At 35.2% G+C, this 16298-nt stretch overlaps 4 protein-coding genes and 1 non-coding gene across 8 annotated transcripts in view; 2 read left to right on the top strand and 3 right to left on the bottom strand.

Annotated features, from left to right (window-relative positions):
* Positions 1-932: 932 nt before the first annotated feature.
* Positions 933-1933, bottom strand: LOC132697917 (transcription initiation factor TFIID subunit 11). Its single transcript, XM_060663680.1, has 3 exons — positions 1490-1933; positions 1252-1436; positions 933-1192 (listed from the first exon to the last, which is right to left on the bottom strand). Exons 1-3 carry the CDS (start codon positions 1813-1815, stop codon positions 1059-1061), a joined length of 645 nt encoding a protein of 214 aa, XP_060519663.1. The 5' UTR covers positions 1816-1933; the 3' UTR covers positions 933-1058.
* A 23-nt stretch (positions 1934-1956) lies between these two features.
* LOC132697915 (probable ribosome production factor 1) lies at positions 1957-3223 on the top strand. The gene is made up of 4 exons (XM_060663679.1): positions 1957-2243; positions 2292-2513; positions 2569-2987; positions 3043-3223. Exons 1-4 carry the CDS (start codon positions 2067-2069, stop codon positions 3221-3223), a joined length of 999 nt encoding a protein of 332 aa, XP_060519662.1. The 5' UTR covers positions 1957-2066.
* Positions 3215-4245, bottom strand: LOC132697918 (uncharacterized protein C16orf52 homolog A). Its single transcript, XM_060663681.1, has 3 exons — positions 4050-4245; positions 3781-3993; positions 3215-3728 (listed from the first exon to the last, which is right to left on the bottom strand). The coding sequence occupies exons 1-3, from the start codon at positions 4150-4152 to the stop codon at positions 3541-3543; spliced, it is 504 nt and encodes a 167-aa protein (XP_060519664.1). The 5' UTR covers positions 4153-4245; the 3' UTR covers positions 3215-3540.
* Positions 4246-4317: 72 nt separating this feature from the next.
* Positions 4318-16298, top strand: part of LOC132697913 (serine/threonine-protein kinase tricornered) — a 101844-nt gene continuing 89863 nt past the window's right edge. The window contains exons 1-2 of one of the 4 annotated variants that reach the window (XM_060663675.1): positions 4318-4458; positions 4738-4839. Coding sequence is in view for 1 of the 4 variants with exons in the window: in XM_060663672.1 (XP_060519655.1) it covers positions 12078-12288 (211 nt within the window). In the remaining 3 variants the exon portion in view is untranslated. Of the gene's footprint in view, positions 4459-4568; positions 4654-4737; positions 4840-11880; positions 12289-16298 lie in introns of those variants that run through there. The other 3 variants (XM_060663677.1, XM_060663676.1, XM_060663672.1) reach the window with 3 other exon arrangements.
* Trnay-gua (transfer RNA tyrosine (anticodon GUA)) lies at positions 6699-6789 on the bottom strand. Its single transcript is given in 2 exon segments — positions 6699-6734; positions 6753-6789. It is a non-coding gene; the product is annotated as a tRNA-Tyr (tRNA).

Raw genomic sequence — 16298 nt, 5'->3', positions numbered from 1 at the left:
GGCAGCGTAGATATGCGGGTTTAAAAATACTCCCAAATCCCAAGAAGTTTACCATCTATTTTTAAATTGGTCTAACGCCCAAAGCGTAACTTATAATTTTCTTACACAGGGGCGTTGTTGATAGAAAACCGTTACAAAAATGATTATTTTATTATTTCATAATTTTATTTCTAATTTTTATACCTATTGTAAGGTGTATTTGTCTAATGGTAAGTATTTTTCTTCTGTATCCGTGTATAAAATGATTTCCTAATTTTTTTACCTCTAATATAATTAATTCAAAACATAACAAATACAAAGTTGTCTGAAATAAATCGAACCAAAACCAATCAACCGCCAAAAATATAAAAATCCGGATGGTACAAAAAATTGGTACAAAAAATTAGATTTTAAACTGACCGATCATTTTTGTCGCATTTGATTTCTATTAATATTTTAAACCCTTGAAACAAATGTGTTCTGATTCGCTCGCGTCAGTTCGTACATATCCAATTATGAATATTTAGCATACATTTTGTATCATGCCCACGGCACTGGTTAATTGTGATAATATTTCTTTTCACTGTTGCGCTGATAAGAAAAGATCGTTGGCCTCCACCATAAAATTACGATTATTGCGTTTGATAATAAATTGAGAGTTCCGAGTGCAACGAGATGTAATACAAATGATTCAGCATCCTTAAATCATATTTTGCGTTTCCTTTCATGGGAAGTTAGAAAAAAATCTGCAAATTATTTTTAATTTTTTTTTTACTGATTTGAATGCCCCTAGTTGCTTAACTTCTTAGTGTATCATAAGCTCTATAAATTAAAATATTTCCGGTTTAATTAGCATCTTTTTACATTAATATTTCTAATTGTAAATTGGCAGTAGGTAGAGACTTAAAAAGCAGTAAAATGGTGCCACTTAAATAAATTGGCCAATTGATAGTAAAATAATATATTCAAATATGGGTCACAATAATATATAAAATTCAAAAGATATTTTTTAAATAATTGGTATTGATAAATAATGTGATCGAATTAAAAATAAAAATGTATAATATAAAAGAATCCAATTAAAGTCTAAAATGAGATCTATAATCTCTTCCATTTGGAATATTTCCTGATCTTCTCATCCTTCTGACTGCCTCTCGAAGATGCTTGGGTTGCAGGGGCCCACTTTCTCCCAATTCTTCCATAACGTCCAAACCTAAGTTAGGGCACATTTTTGTTATATAAACAGCTCCCCCAACTGCCCAAAATTATCACCTTCTTCAACTATTTCCCCGACAAAAACCTTGGCAATTCCCGCCATAGCTATAACAACATTTTGCGACACAGAGCATCCGGTAATTGTCTGCATCAGTCTTTTGATTGCCGCTTTGGGAAACGCTGACCTCCTATACATTTCATATCGGTCCAATTGTTCCTCTGTAAAATTTGATACTAAAACTCTAAAAATTGTGATTAAAATAATAAATTTCTCCAGTATATTTTTGATGCATACTGCATTTTTTCCCTTTCTTCTTCCTCCAATTCTCTTCTAGACTTCATCTCCTTTTTGGGTTTTGTGGGATTACTGGTGAGGTTCGAGAGGTTTGAATTTGAAGCCTCGGGCATTATAATATCGACACCCAAATCTAATTCTTCTTGTTTTATTTCCGTCTTTACGTCTCTTGAGCTGTAATTCAGGTCGGATTGAATTGTTATATTATGGCTGGAGGAATCTACTACATCATCATCTTCATCTGAATGAGTCCCAGAAAAATCATATTTCAAATTATCTAAAGCTCTTATATTATTATGATCCGATTCTTTCATAATATCATCCATAGCAATACAAAAATTTATTTCACAGTGTTTATCATATAATTTTATAATAAGAATTTTAATTCCTATTTTACTACTGAAAATTAGGTTTTTTCTTTAAAATCGTCTTCTTTCTCAGTTCCATGGATAAAAGAAGAAGTGCTTCTTCGAATTGGAAACATGTTAGTACCGTAAGTTTCAAGAAGAAGAATAATCATTTTGGTTAGGTTGTATCAACGGGAAGTAGTACGGCATCGGTTTTATAAATTAGCGATATGCAGGGCTCACAAGATGAAAAACAACCAGACGAAGAGGCAAAGGTAAAACTCGAGGACATCAAACCCTCAACTAGTGGCACAGTTACGTTTCCAAGCGAAACAAAATATTCGCATATTAGAAATAAAATAGTTCGAAACCAACAGTTCCAGAAAGCCAAGAAAGCTCAAAAAAAGGTGACCTAGAATATTTTGATTATTTTTTGTGCTCATTGTGATGTTTAGGCCAAAAAAGAAGAGAAAAAGCAACGGGCGTTAACAGGGCAGCCTAAGCAGGTTCCTCATACAATAGACACTTTGAGAATCAAAGACGAGACTGTAGTTGATTTAGAGAAGGAAGAGAATGAATTGATTCGACAAGACTTAGACCACGATGAGTTCAATGACTATTACAAACACACATATGAGCCGAAAATACTTATCAGTTATGCTGATAATCCTATGAGAGTGAGTGATACATTTTTCTAACTTAGTGTGTCTGTATTCTAGGACATATTTTTAGAAAACTAGAATATTTGGCCGGGAATTAACCAGAATTATTCCAAATTCAACAGCATTGTATAGGAACCGTTCTGGGGTTAAGAAAATGGTCCGCAGCGCCATTAAAAATGAGTATACCGATATTTTAATAATTAATGAAAATAGAAAGGAACCTGACGGTCTTTTGGTTATACATCTTCCAAATGGGCCGACTGCACATTTTAAACTTACTAATGTGAGAATAACTACCGAATTGAGAAAAAATCATAAAGATATTACAGCCCACAGACCAGAAGTTATATTAAATAACTTTACTACGAGATTGGGTTGGACTGTTGCAAGAATGTTGGGAGCTTTGTTTCACTATGATTCAGAGTTTGTAGGTCAAAGAGCTGTTACTTTTCACAATCAGCGCGATTTTATTTTCTTTAGACACTATAGGTGAACTTACGTGTAAGGTTGGACAGTCTTGGTACTACTAAAGACGTGCTTTTAGGTATGGTTTTGATGCGGAAGGTAAAAGAGCCAGATTAAAAGAACTGGGACCAAGATTTACATTAAAATTAAAGTCTCTGCAAAAAGGTACTTTTGATAGCAAATTTGGACAGTACGAATGGATAAAAGATGGTAGAAGACACACGATGGAGGCCGCTGGTAGAAGAAAATTCGATTTATAATAATATTTTATTTTTATACAATAAATTTAATCTGGAGTCTTTATAACATTTTTTGGATAAACTCCCAAAAGTGAGACCCTAGCTCAACTTCTAGATTCATTTCTAAGATCAACCTAATGACTAGAACGTCATATTTTCAAGAGATTATTAGCCTTATGCATATAAAATTGTAAAATGTCCTTTTAAAGTAAACGAGTGTTACATTCTATTTCTAACGAGTTAAACTTACTACTAAAAGAATCGTCACCCTTCATTGCCAAAAAAGAATATACAGCGTAGATAATGAGTAACAAAAACACAAAATAGCAACAGCAACGTCAAAAATGAGGAAGACAGACCTTGCCTGCAAATAGTTCGGATATTACGGTAATCCAAAGCGCCAGAACAAAGAGAATATAAGATATCCCAACTTGATGACTGTTGGGCAATTGATAGGGCTGACCTCCTATTTCATCTACATGAAAGCCCATTGGAAAAATCACTGCAGCTAAGCAAAAGAGAACCACTAAAACAAATATAAATTATTTTCTGTTTTGGTAGGAAATTACGCAACTTACTTGCTGTAAATCCCACCCATCTAGCATAAGGGACGACATTACGATCCCAGTGAGACGATGCCAGCAAAATAATGGTGGTTGTTATGCAGATGCATCCAACAAATATGCACACAAGTGCCAGCAGCCATTCAGGCTGAAGATCCGGTGTGAAACATACTTGGGGTCGATTATATAAAGTCATACACGTCCACATTAATCCTAATCTTGTATCACCTACAAAGAAAATGTGCGGAATTCTCGGAAATATCCCAGGTGATAAAAAAAAATACCTCCAACATCTGTAATGATCCAATCTGGTCTGGCCAAACTTACTATTGCGAAAATATCGGCGGTCATGAACAACGTACCAGATATTAGAGTTAATTTATCCATGTTTATCAATTAAAACATACCCAGATGAGACACATCCAAGATATGTTTTGACAGGTAATAATATAAATTCACTTGCTGTCAATTCAGGGTTTATTCTATGGTTAGTTTGGTTTTCCATCGTAGGGGGCGCTGTTGCTCGAAAAACTCCGTCAATACCTAACATTCGCGGTTGACAAAGTCGTTGACAATAATTTTTGTTTATCCACGAAAAGTGCAAATTATTTTCGGGAAAATATGGTGAAAGTTAAATAGCAGGTGAAGTAGTTATCATGAACTGTTTTTAGTGAACTATACAGGGATTTTAAGGTGAACATTTTTAACGTTTCCTTCATATTTTCAATCCAACCTTTGTTTATATATTGCAAACAGAGTTGTTGCTATTTGTACGCTAACGCCGTTTTCGTGCTGTAAAGATCGCCGGCCGATTCCGATTTCGCCCGCCTTCACGTTGGTATAACTGTTAATGAACAATGCATGAGGTCATGTCTCCAATTCGATTTGGTACATTCACCTTTTTAATCAATTTAACATTGTTATGGTCAAATGCAGAAACAGGAAGATGGACGAGGATCATTTTATTTTCAGGTTTTCAAAGGCCTTAGTTTGTTGAATGGGGCTTGCTGTGCCCCCAGTTTCTTGCGCTGGCTCCTACTTCAACCACCACCATTACCCCGTTAAATTCAGAAGGTAAGTCTTTATTTTACGGCATTTACTCGTGCTTTCGTTAAGTCCAAGTGCGAGAAACTCATTTATTGTGAAATATAACCCCAAAAAACGGGGTTTTGTTTGACACGAGGATAAATATTATGTCAAAACTGTTTGTGTGGAGACGCAGTCCTTGTGGTCCCATTCTGGGTGGATTAGTAATATGCCGGTAAACTGTCAAGATTTTGTGAGTTAAATCATAATTATTAATCTAATTATTTACATTATGAAGCGCGAATATAATTGTTTAAACATAATAATACAAAGAAAATGTTTTGTTTTAAAATTTTTGTGATTCTTAGCAACAAAACACAGTTTTATTGTTCTTCCTACATCTTTTAGCCAGAGGAATTAACTACAGCTATCGAACTAATGCGGTTTGGCAGTTAACGCATAAATCCTTTCAGCGTTGCGGTTTTCCCATTGTTGTATTTTTCTGCGGTGCCAGGGCACGCACGCGGCCGAACTTTGTCCATTGTTTTCTGTCCCATTTTCTCGTCGGTGAATTCGAACCGCCATTAAACGCTTTTGCTTATGACCTTGATTGACTTCCGCCTCTCTTGCACGGTTGAAAAAAAAAAGCAATTTTCTGGCCCGATTTTCACGCTTTTTTAGGTGCGATATTCTCCGTTACTTTAGTTTCGGGTCACAGCTGGCTTACTATAATATCAGAGACATAGACCAAAAAATGTTCTTTATATTTTTAGAATTAAATTCACAATTATTTAGAAAGAAGTCCATTTATTATCATTTATTGTAATTTTTGGTGATAGATATCTTTACGCGTTAAATTTTGTGGCTTTAAGTGTCTCAAAAATTGCAAAGTTTACTAATATTTAAATGAAAATGCCAATGAAAAGCACATATAAAAACAATCTAGTATGAAATGTTGACTTTAGTAAATATTTTTGTTATATGATTGCCTAATACTGATTAATGGTTTTTTGAAATTTTTACAAAAAATAAGTCGTCTTTTTTATAAGAAATATAGTAACAAAATGAACAAATTTGGTAAAAATATATCAACATCTAAGTTTTTTATTTACAAAATTTGATATTCGAGAGGATTCGCTTTACCAATAATCTCAATATAATTGCTGGAGTATTACGATCACAAAAATATAAAATTTAAAAAATTTTGTTTAGAAAACTGGATCCAATATGAATTTGATTAAAACAAATCGGGACTTATTTCTGACATTAAAGGGATTCGAAAATGGTACGAGTGCAAAGTAAAAGAGCTTGCTAATATTGAACATTTACATTTGGGAATAGAAAAGAAGATGAAACATTTTTGCGCAAATTGTGTTGGAAGTGGACCAAGTCATGTGGAGTCGATTCACGGTTTGTCAAGGTTGGTCAAATGAGTTAAAATGTACAAATTTTGGGGTATATTAACGATTTGGTTTCACATTGGAGCAAGGGGTGCTTCGGATGTTTTATTAATTTTACGTCTGCACAATAGTTAGCAGCCCTGCGAAAAGTATAGAATCAGTTATTCATTTGGACCGAACTTGTAAGTCGAAAAAAAAAATGTCAATACAAACACTCCACTCGCGTGTCATTTTTCATCGAGAATTGATTTGGGAAATATCGGCCAAAGTCGCCCTCGCAAACCAGAACGAGTTCACTTTGTTATGTCGACAAGACAGGCCATTAGGAATGCAAACAAAATGACTATGGAAGTGGGTCAGATGCGGGAACACGTGGGCCCCAACGCAAACACCGCCGCAAAAGCTCTAACCTCCAAAAACGCTTAGAAAGTGCGTTTAGATTGCGGGATCGTATTTTAAATGTTCATCCAATGGTTTCGAATGTTTTCGCGAGCAAAAAAAAAGATCTCCTTCGAGCCGGATTTGAACCAGCGACCTATGGATGTCAACGGGTGCATGCCTCTACAGTCCACCGCTCTACCAACTGAGCTATCGAAGGTTGTACTTGTGAAAGTCGATACGCGATAGCCTGGCGAAATTCATACTTTACCGCAGATACTACGAATTTTGCCTTTGTAAAAATTATCGTCTCTCGAATAAAAACCGAATGATCGTTTCGAGTTTTATGTTCAACGTGTACTTTACGTAACTGTTTCATTACCTTTTCCGGGCCGTGCAATAGACGAGCAACCGATCGATGGTAGTATCGTCTCCTAGCGGCCACGGATCCCATATGGCGTCGGTGGTACCGTTTTTTGATCTCCTTTGATCGATGCGAAAAGCACGACTTTACTGGTTTGAATCGCCATGTAATTCATATAATTTTGTAAAATTTGAATCATGACGAAAATGCAAAAGTGTACGGGAAAATAAAAAGTTGTCCATGTTTCATGGTTGAATTGTTCTTATTAATAAAGCACGGCCATATCTCGGGAACCGTGAGTCCTACAACTTGAAAAAAAAAATTAGATCGACCAAGAAAAAAACTGGAAATTATTTCATAAAATGGCCGTCAGGGGGCGTAATCTCCACTGTAAAATGGAAAAAACGGATTTTTTCAAAAATATTCCAAATTAACCTAGATCGAAATTAGTTTTAACGTAATCTACTCTATGTTTGAGCTATATTTTTTCTATGTCGTCAAATTAAGGATGGGGGATGGGTCAAATATTGGTTTAGAAAAAGTTGAATAATATTTTTTTAGGCTTCATATCAAAGACAGCTATTTTTGTGATTTTTCTCGAAAATTTCAAATACAGTGGTATTAATATTTTTAGCTAGGATGAAAGAGTGTAAAAAAACACAGCAAGTAGTATAATAGAAGCAGTATTAGAGATAACCAAGAGGTGACGTATTATGACGGGATAATAATTTATAGTAAAGGTTCGATACTTGTTTTATTTTATTTTATATATAAAACGTTATTGGGAGGAAATTGGGTTAGAAAGAATTATTCAGAAAATGCCTCAATAAATTGATGTTTGGGCTGGGTTCCATAGTAATGTTGCCGTTACCATGGCAACCGCTAAGCCTACTTAGTTATTTTACCCTTGTTTCCAATATTGACATGTAATATATTAATAAATTATATTGACGATTTATTTTTTAAATATTATTGGCTATTGGCGATTATTATGGACACATTAGGACAAAATCAAATTTAACTCTAGTAGAAAATATAAGCAACCCACGTCACTTTTGTCGTCACTGGTACTATTACTATGCTACGGTTGAAATATACGTTTAATTAACACATTTTTATATGTATCTCCACTACTTGCTGTGTTTTTTTTTACGCTCTTTCATGGTAGCTAAAAATAGTTATACTATTATATTTAAAATGTTCAATAAAATCATAAAAGTAGCTGTTTTTGACATGACCCGCCTCCTACCGTTTCGTAAAAGAATTAATATCGTGATATTGACTCGTGAGTGGAAGCTCCTATAAATACTTTTTAAAACTAATCGATATTTGACACTTCCCCACCCTTAATTTGACGAGATAGAAAAAAATGTTCAAACAAAAAAGTTATCTAGAGTAGATTAGGTTAAAACTAAGTCTGATATAGGTTAATTTGGAATATTCTTGAGAAAACCCGCATTTTCTATTTTGCATTAGAAGTTGCGTGCCCTAGCGGCCATTTTATGAGCTTGAAAATAATTTTCAGATTTTTTTCTTGGTCTATTGAAATATTTTTTATAAGTTGTAGGACTCATGGTTCCTGAGATATGACCGACGTCCTTTATTAATGAGTCTTATGGTACGGAGAGTCCAAATCCAATATATTTGCTGGTCTTGAGTCTCATTCAAGACGACGATGGTGTTTTTCCTATGGATCTTGAACGATGGCTGGTATTATCTATAACCACATGGGCGTTAATCCACCAATCATTAAAATAAAAAATATTCTTCTGCTTACCAACAAACAATTACATAATTTCCAAGTAAAAGAAAATTGAGATCTTCCAAATTTCTCTATGGTAATTTTTGCTTTTTAAAATTGAAATGTTGAAATGTTTAGTCCGTTATTAGAGCTTATTTTGATTAAGATGAATATCGATGACACGTAGTCTCTGTAAATAACACGCAGCGTACGCGTCATTAAGTTCTGGTTGCACTTTCGGTGGTTTATAAACCCCCAACGTACGACTATAATTGTTTTTTTAGATAATATTTATTTTATTTTTTTATTAATTTATTTATTAATTTACGTATTCGAACATAATGACTTCGGAGTTCTACTAGTTCCTCATATAAGAGACCATTTAAAATATAAAAAAAAAACTGGTTCTATTTTTAAAACATCGTGAGATTTGAAAAAATATCTATTTGCTGGAATAACATTTATGATATAAACAATACCGAGGGCAAAGTAGAATTTATTAGTAGCAATATAAATGTTCTGCTACGCAATAAAAAAGAAAAGAAAGTGTATTGTTATAGCTTTTTTTATCATGATGCCAATGCAAAGAATATATGACCATTCAAGGGGGAAAATTTAATTTTATTAATTAAGATTAATATATTTTTTTTTTCAGAGCATATTTCTAAATGTTCACCTAATGTTAAAATTTATATATCATAATCGTAATTTTTTAAGCGGGAAACATAAGACAATGCTCCAAATAAAATATCAAACTTAAGCAGTCTCAAACGACTAAACTTTTCAAAAATTACTTGATAAACAAATTTCCTATTGTTTGATTCCCGAGGCAACACTATGCTATATTTTTGTTTGATATTAGTTACTACTTATTTTATGTACTTCTGTTTTTCCTCTCTTTTTTTGTCCGAATTGGTAACATTATTATTATTGTTATTATTTTTATTATTCTTGTTGTTATTGTTGTTATTATTCTTCTTATTAAGGTGTATTTATCTATGTTCATTGCGTGCCTGAAATTGAACTCAATTCGTGTGTTTAGAAATAGGTTGAAAATTTAAATTAATGTATTTTTTATTCGTCGAAAAGCGGAAGATTTGTTTAAGGGCGAGGGAGCCGGTGGGTTTAGTAAAAAATCCGAAAGCATCCCGCTTAAATCGCTAGGGTTGATGACAACCCCCGGCTTCGAAGTTAGACATAGTTTCGGTGGGTGATACGTCCTTCAACTATCCTTTGCGTGCGCTAATGGGACGGCGCTTTGTGCGAGGCGCATTTCACAGAAAGTTAACTTTACGATCCATTACGGTAGCCAAGTTGTTTCTGGAAGACACGGCAGGAGATGCCGTTTCGTAAAATGACTTAAAAAAAAAGAGACCGTTACCCCGATTATACTTATCTATCGGCCATTAGATGACGGGTCGAGCATTTTCTGTACGCTTAATTTGCCGAGGAATTGTGTAATTAACGTGTTTTGCCTTCGAGAAAGGCACGCTGAGACCAGTTGGTATATATACGCGCGTTTCATTCGTCGGAAATGTCGCGACGACGCGATCGACGCTCCGAGATCGCTTTCCGTCCGATCTGACCGCTTACCATGAAAGAGCTTATAGGTTGCGAGAAATAAAATATAGGTTTTAGTTTATTTAATTTCTATGAATTTCTAATTTTGAAAAATAAGTCCGAATTTATAATTTTAGTCCGAATTTCTGGAAAATAAGGCAGAATGTCTGAAAAATAAGTCGGAAATTCTAATTTTGGTCAGAATTTCTGAAGAATAAGTCAGAATTTCTAATTTTAGTCAGAATTTCTAAATAATGAGTCAGAATCCCTGAAGAATAAATCAGAATTTCTGAAGAATAAGTCAGAATTTCTAATTTTAGTCAGAATTTATGAAAAATACGTAAGAATTTCTGGAAAACAAGTAAGAAATTTTGAAAAATAAGTCAGAAATTCTAATTTTAGTCAGAATTTCTGAAGAGTAAGTGAGAATTTCTGAAGAATAGGTCAGAATTGCTCATTAGTCAGAATTTCTTATTTTAGTCAGAAATTCTGAAAAGGAATTCAGAATTTCTAATTTTAGTCCGCATTTCTGGAAAACAAATCAGAATATCTGAAAAATAAGTCAGGAATTCTAATTTTATTCAGAATTTCTGAAGAATAAATCAGAATTTATAATTTTAGTCCGAGTTTCTGGAAAACAAGTCAGACTTTCTGAAATATAGGGCGGAAATTCTAATTTTAATGAGAATTTCTGAAGAATCAGTCAGAATTTCTGAAAAATGTGTTATAATTTCTGGATAATAAATCAGAATTTCTAATTTTAGTCAGAGTTTTTGAGAAATAAGTCGGAATTTCTGGAAAACAAGTAAGAATTTATTTAAAATAAGTCAGAAATTCTAATTTTCGTCAGAATTTCCGAAGAATATGTCAGAATTTCTAATTTTAGTCCGAATTTCTGGAAAACAAGTCAGACTCTCTGATGTATAAATTTCTGAAAAATTAGTCAGAATTTCTAATTTTAATCAGTCAGAATTTTTAATTTTAATCCGAATTCCCGAAAAACAAGTTATAATTTTGAATTTCATAATTTCTGAAAAATAAGTCAGAGATAACTCGTAAAAGACTTTCCGAATCGGAACTTTTGGTATATAAGGTAATTAATAAATGGGTAATGTCTAAACTTTGAACTACCCAGTGAATAACAGCTTTCAGGGTCAAAGCTCGAGAATCTGGTACATAAATACGTACTGGAAGGAGCACAGTCAAATACCTCTCTAATATATACGAACATATATCAATTTGGATTTAACCCTTAACAATGATACATATCATTATCATTATAATAAACGCCTCTAATTATTGGAAAATACCCTACAGCATCATGCTTAAACAAATTTAAAACGGTCCATTTACGTTTCAAATAAAAATTTCAAGTATTTACATTATTCATTAAGGTTTATCTCGGGCAAGACATACTTAATGCAGAATAAACATCTTAAGGTACTGTAAAATACTTAAAACACTATATTTTTGGTCGTATTGTACTTGTAAATAACGCGGACCCTGGTCGAACGTTGAAGAAGTGCCGACTCCGCCTTTCCCGGCCTCGCCCCGTCGTTCCCCTCCCCACCTCAGGCGCAACCACCGCGGTACCGACGTTAATTGTTAACAACAATCGCACGCGCGCGTCAGTGCGCTATGTGGCGTCGTCGTAACAGGTGATCTCCGCTTCCTTCTTCGTCTCCACGCGTTCCGCGTCTTCGTTCGATTTCCGAGGCCTACCGCGACGCGTCGTGTGTGCGCGTGCGCGATTTTAAATGTGCGACCGCGTCGCGGGTTGCTACGAAGTTGGCGTTTTCTATTGTTTTTCGACGAAATATGGGCCGCGAGTTCGCCAACTCTGATGCAGCCGCGATATAATATGTCGCCCTATAGCCAGTACAGGCCGTTGTCGCTCGGTTCGGATCAGGCGGGCGGCGGCGGCGGCGGTTTGGCGGCGGTGGTTCTACAGAGGACGTCGCCCGCGTGCCGCGAATCCGCGCAGAGCGCGTGCAGATTTTTGCGCTGGATATCCAAGTTCGGACAGCAGCCGGTTAACAAGCCCGGACTGGGAGGTAGGTGTGCGGACGCCTCTTATTTTTTTTTTTTGGACGCTTTTGAAACTTGTTATTTTTTATTTTGTAAATACATATATCGAACTACACAAATTTAAGTGGACTTCGCTGTGATTTGAATTGCAATCTATAAAAAAGTCAAAATTATTGCTAAAAATGATCTTTAAAGTGCCATAATAAAAAAAGCTCTAGTCCATTTTATTTTTCGGCGTTATTTCTTAAGAAATTATATATCACTTAAAAGTGTACCATCTCGGCGTGATTTATCTTCACGACCCTACAAGAGACGATCATTGTTATACAGTGGGTCCCAGATTCGCTTTTCTATTCAGGGATCTCCGCTCCCATAGTTCCTACAGCGAATGTTAATTAAAATACTGTTTTACGCAAACTTTTCGTTAGATATGTAACAAATAGCTCTTCTTCGGCATTTTCCTTTACGGCGTTTTTCTCCTCCACATTTCTTTTACATTCCAGTCCCCCGTCTTAGTTTTGGCCACCTGTGCTCCGGCATTCTTTGTCAAATCTGTGTTTTAGATGTCAGTTTCTTTTACATGGCGATATAGCCCATATAGACAGCTTAAACTTTTGTATTTTAAGTATGGTACAGGGTGTTCGCGATATTCCGTGCAATATTAAAAAACATAATAATTACTCCAAAAAGTGGCAGCTACCGACTTCAGCATTGGGAGAGAAGTAGAAGTCTGGACCCGCATTTAGACTCTTTAAATTGGGAGTAATAAAATAACGCGAAGTATTTTTTTTATTTTTGAATTTTTTTTTTTTTAGTTATTTTGGCATTAATTTATTTCAACGCCAACAAACGTTACACTTGTTGCACCTGCGATGCAAGCGATCGACCTGCCTCGAAATCTGCAACTGAGGGATTCTTCAAGTCATCATTTACCGCCCATTGTTCAAACCCATCAAACGGTTTATCTTCACATGGTAATGATGCGGCGATATTGCTTTTCTTCTCTTTTCTCTCGTCATTTTCTGGTTTTGTGATTTCTTCTCCTTTATCATTTCTGGTTTACGTTTTTTTCTTCCCGGTACCAAGTACCCCCCAGTGGAAGCCCGAAGTCCAATAGTCCCAAAGGCTTTGCTTTTCTTTCAGTTGGTTGATGGTCGTCCTTGCGTTCTTTCCAAGTACTAATTTAATTAAATTAATTTGATTGTCCATTTTTTTACATTTAAAGTCACAACCTTTGATTCGGTTTGACATAATTGTTCCTTTGTTCTTCTGAAAATTCACTCGAAGTTATTATTTGATAATTTTTATTATTTATTAAGTTATGCCAAAGTGTGACATTGTTCAGACACTTTTTAAGACTAGTAGGATAAAGTCTTTTGTTATCCCGATTTCTGAAAAGAGCGTAAAATTTTCAATTCAGTCTCTCAAGTGGACAATATATTTTATCGCACTTTGTAAGGTGAGGTCTTAATTATTTTATGAGTAGGCCATGATTTATTTAACGTTAAGATTAACATTAAGATTAATAATAATACATAAAAAAATGCACTAAATTTTCAATAAAACAAAAAAGTCAGAAAAGTCTTAAAACAAATCGCAAATTTTTGTAAATAAACAAAAGTTGTTAAAATGTTCAAAATTTGCAAAATGTTATATATAGTACATAAGTGGGCTTTTATATCCAACGATTGGCCCAAATGTGTTGCTTTTTAATAATAACTCTTGCCTGCAGCGTCTAATTTTATTAAATACGACACACGGTCACACATGCACACACACACACACACACACGCACACACGCATCTACACATCGTATGTCGTTTAATAAATCGCAATCGCGTTGGCCTTGGATTTCCCGCTGCGTTTTTTCTCACCTCCTCCTCAATTTTCGCGTTTTCGCCAGTAAACGCGTTTCTACTGGGTCCTCGGTTTTACGAAAATGTATAAAATATATATAATATCGAGGTCAATATTAATTTATCGATAAGAGGCTTCGTTTTCTGTCGGGTTATCGATTATTAATCAAACTTCGAAGCTGATCGGTTTTATTATTTATTTATTTTTTTGTCGGTTATCTTATCGGGGTCGATTTTGGTGAGACGAGGCATGAAACTGGCGCGGGTATTTCATGAACGTAGTCGATAAAAGCCCCCCCAAAGGGTTTCTTTGCTTTGCGAAATAAACAAGCGGACAAACGCGCGTTTTTTAGGGCGTCTCTTCCCCAGATACTTACGAGATACCCTGTATAGTGTCATGCAAACAACTTTGTGTTTAAAATTTTTCCCGTATAGAAGCTGTATATTGAATTGAATTGAATGTATATTGAATGAATGTATGTTGAATGACTGATGTTGACTTCAAACGTGGATTGATCAAAATTTTCTGTCGATCGTTCTCGTTTAGAATGCGTTCGACGATTTGCTCGGTAGACATTAAAGGCGGGTTCTAAACCATAAAATTAGGTTTTATTTATTTATGTGTTTTCTTATTTGCTTTTTGGGACATAAATATAAGGTTGTTCGGAAAGTCATTTCGTTTTTTCCCGTCGGAGGACTTAATTACGTTTTTTCGAAACCAACTTCACACTTAAGCCGCATAACCATTTATATGTCTTGAGAGCTGATATCGCAAGGCTTGTGTGTGAAAAAGTTCTATTAATTCTACGCAGTAGTTTTTGGTTGGTGCCCTTTTAAATATGGAGAGCAATAAGCAGCATTTTCGTCATATTTTACTTTTTTACTTCAGAAAAGGTAAAAATGCTATCCAAGCGAGAAAAAAATTGACGGATGTGTATTGAGAAGGCAATTTTGATGTCGAAGATGCACCACGGTCTGGAAGGCCGGTCGAAGCTGACAAAGATGCGATAAAGGCATTAGTTGATGCAAATCGGCGAATAACCACACGAGAGATCGGTGAGAGATTAAATTTATCGAATTCGACTGTTTATGGCCATTTGAAAGGCATGGGCTTAACCTCGAAGCTCGATGTGTGGGTGCCCCATGTCCTTTCGGAGCGAAATTTGTGTCGTCGCGTTGACGTGTGTGATTCGCTCCTCAAACGTCAAGAAAATGATCCATTTTTGAAGCGGATTATTACTGGGGACGAAAAATGGGTTGTATACAACAATGTTAAACGCAAGAGGTCATGGAGCAGAAAAGACGAACCGGCTCAAAGCGTGTCAAAAGCCAACATTCACCAAAAAAAGGTGATGCTCTCCGTTTGGTGGGATGTCAAAGGAATCGTTTTTTTGAGCTTTTGCCGGACAATACAACGATTAATTCAGAAGTCTATTGTCATCAACTGGACAAATTGAATGATTCACTTAAAGAGAAGAGGCCCGAATTAATCAACAGGAAGGGTGTAGTGTTCCACCAGGATAATGCGAGACCTCACACAAGTTTGGTCACTCGCCAAAAACTTTTACAGCTTGAATGGGACGTACTGCAACATCCACCATATTCTCCAGATCTGGCGCCTTCCGACTACTATTTGTTCCGGTTCCTGCAACATTTTTTGGATGGCAAAACCTTTACCTCAAATGAAGATGTCAAAAACCACCTGAACCAGTTTTTTGCCAGCAAGGACCAAAACTTTTATGAGAGGGGAATTAGGTTACTGCCAGAAAGATGGCAAAAGGTGTCGGACCAGAACGGCCAATATATAATTTAATAAATCATTTATTCATTATACCAAAACTGTCTTTCATGTTCCCCAAAAAAAAAAACGAAATGACTTTCCGAACAACCCAATATAATAAACCCACAGCAGTATCCTCTGAAAAAAAAAAAACTGCTTTGGGAGGTTGCGATGAATCAAGTTCAGCATAAAAAGAATAAAATAAATAAAGAGTAAAATAGAAAAAATTAAAAATAATTCGAAGGCAATGATAGGTAAAGGCATGATTTGAAATTGTACAGGCGCTACATTGTATTTTAGCTAATATCCCAGATTCCACAGGAGAAAAATGTCATTCTTGTGTGGTGTTATCTTTCTGTTCTGTTCTGGTATACGTGATACCAGGCTCCAAACGACAGAA

Source organism: Cylas formicarius, unplaced genomic scaffold, assembly GCF_029955315.1.
Source record: "Cylas formicarius isolate icCylForm1 unplaced genomic scaffold, icCylForm1.1 PGA_scaffold_2__14_contigs__length_35257938, whole genome shotgun sequence".
NCBI classification, from domain to species: Eukaryota; Metazoa; Arthropoda; class Insecta; order Coleoptera; family Brentidae; genus Cylas; species Cylas formicarius.
This window is presented reverse-complemented; position numbering and strand designations above follow the sequence as displayed.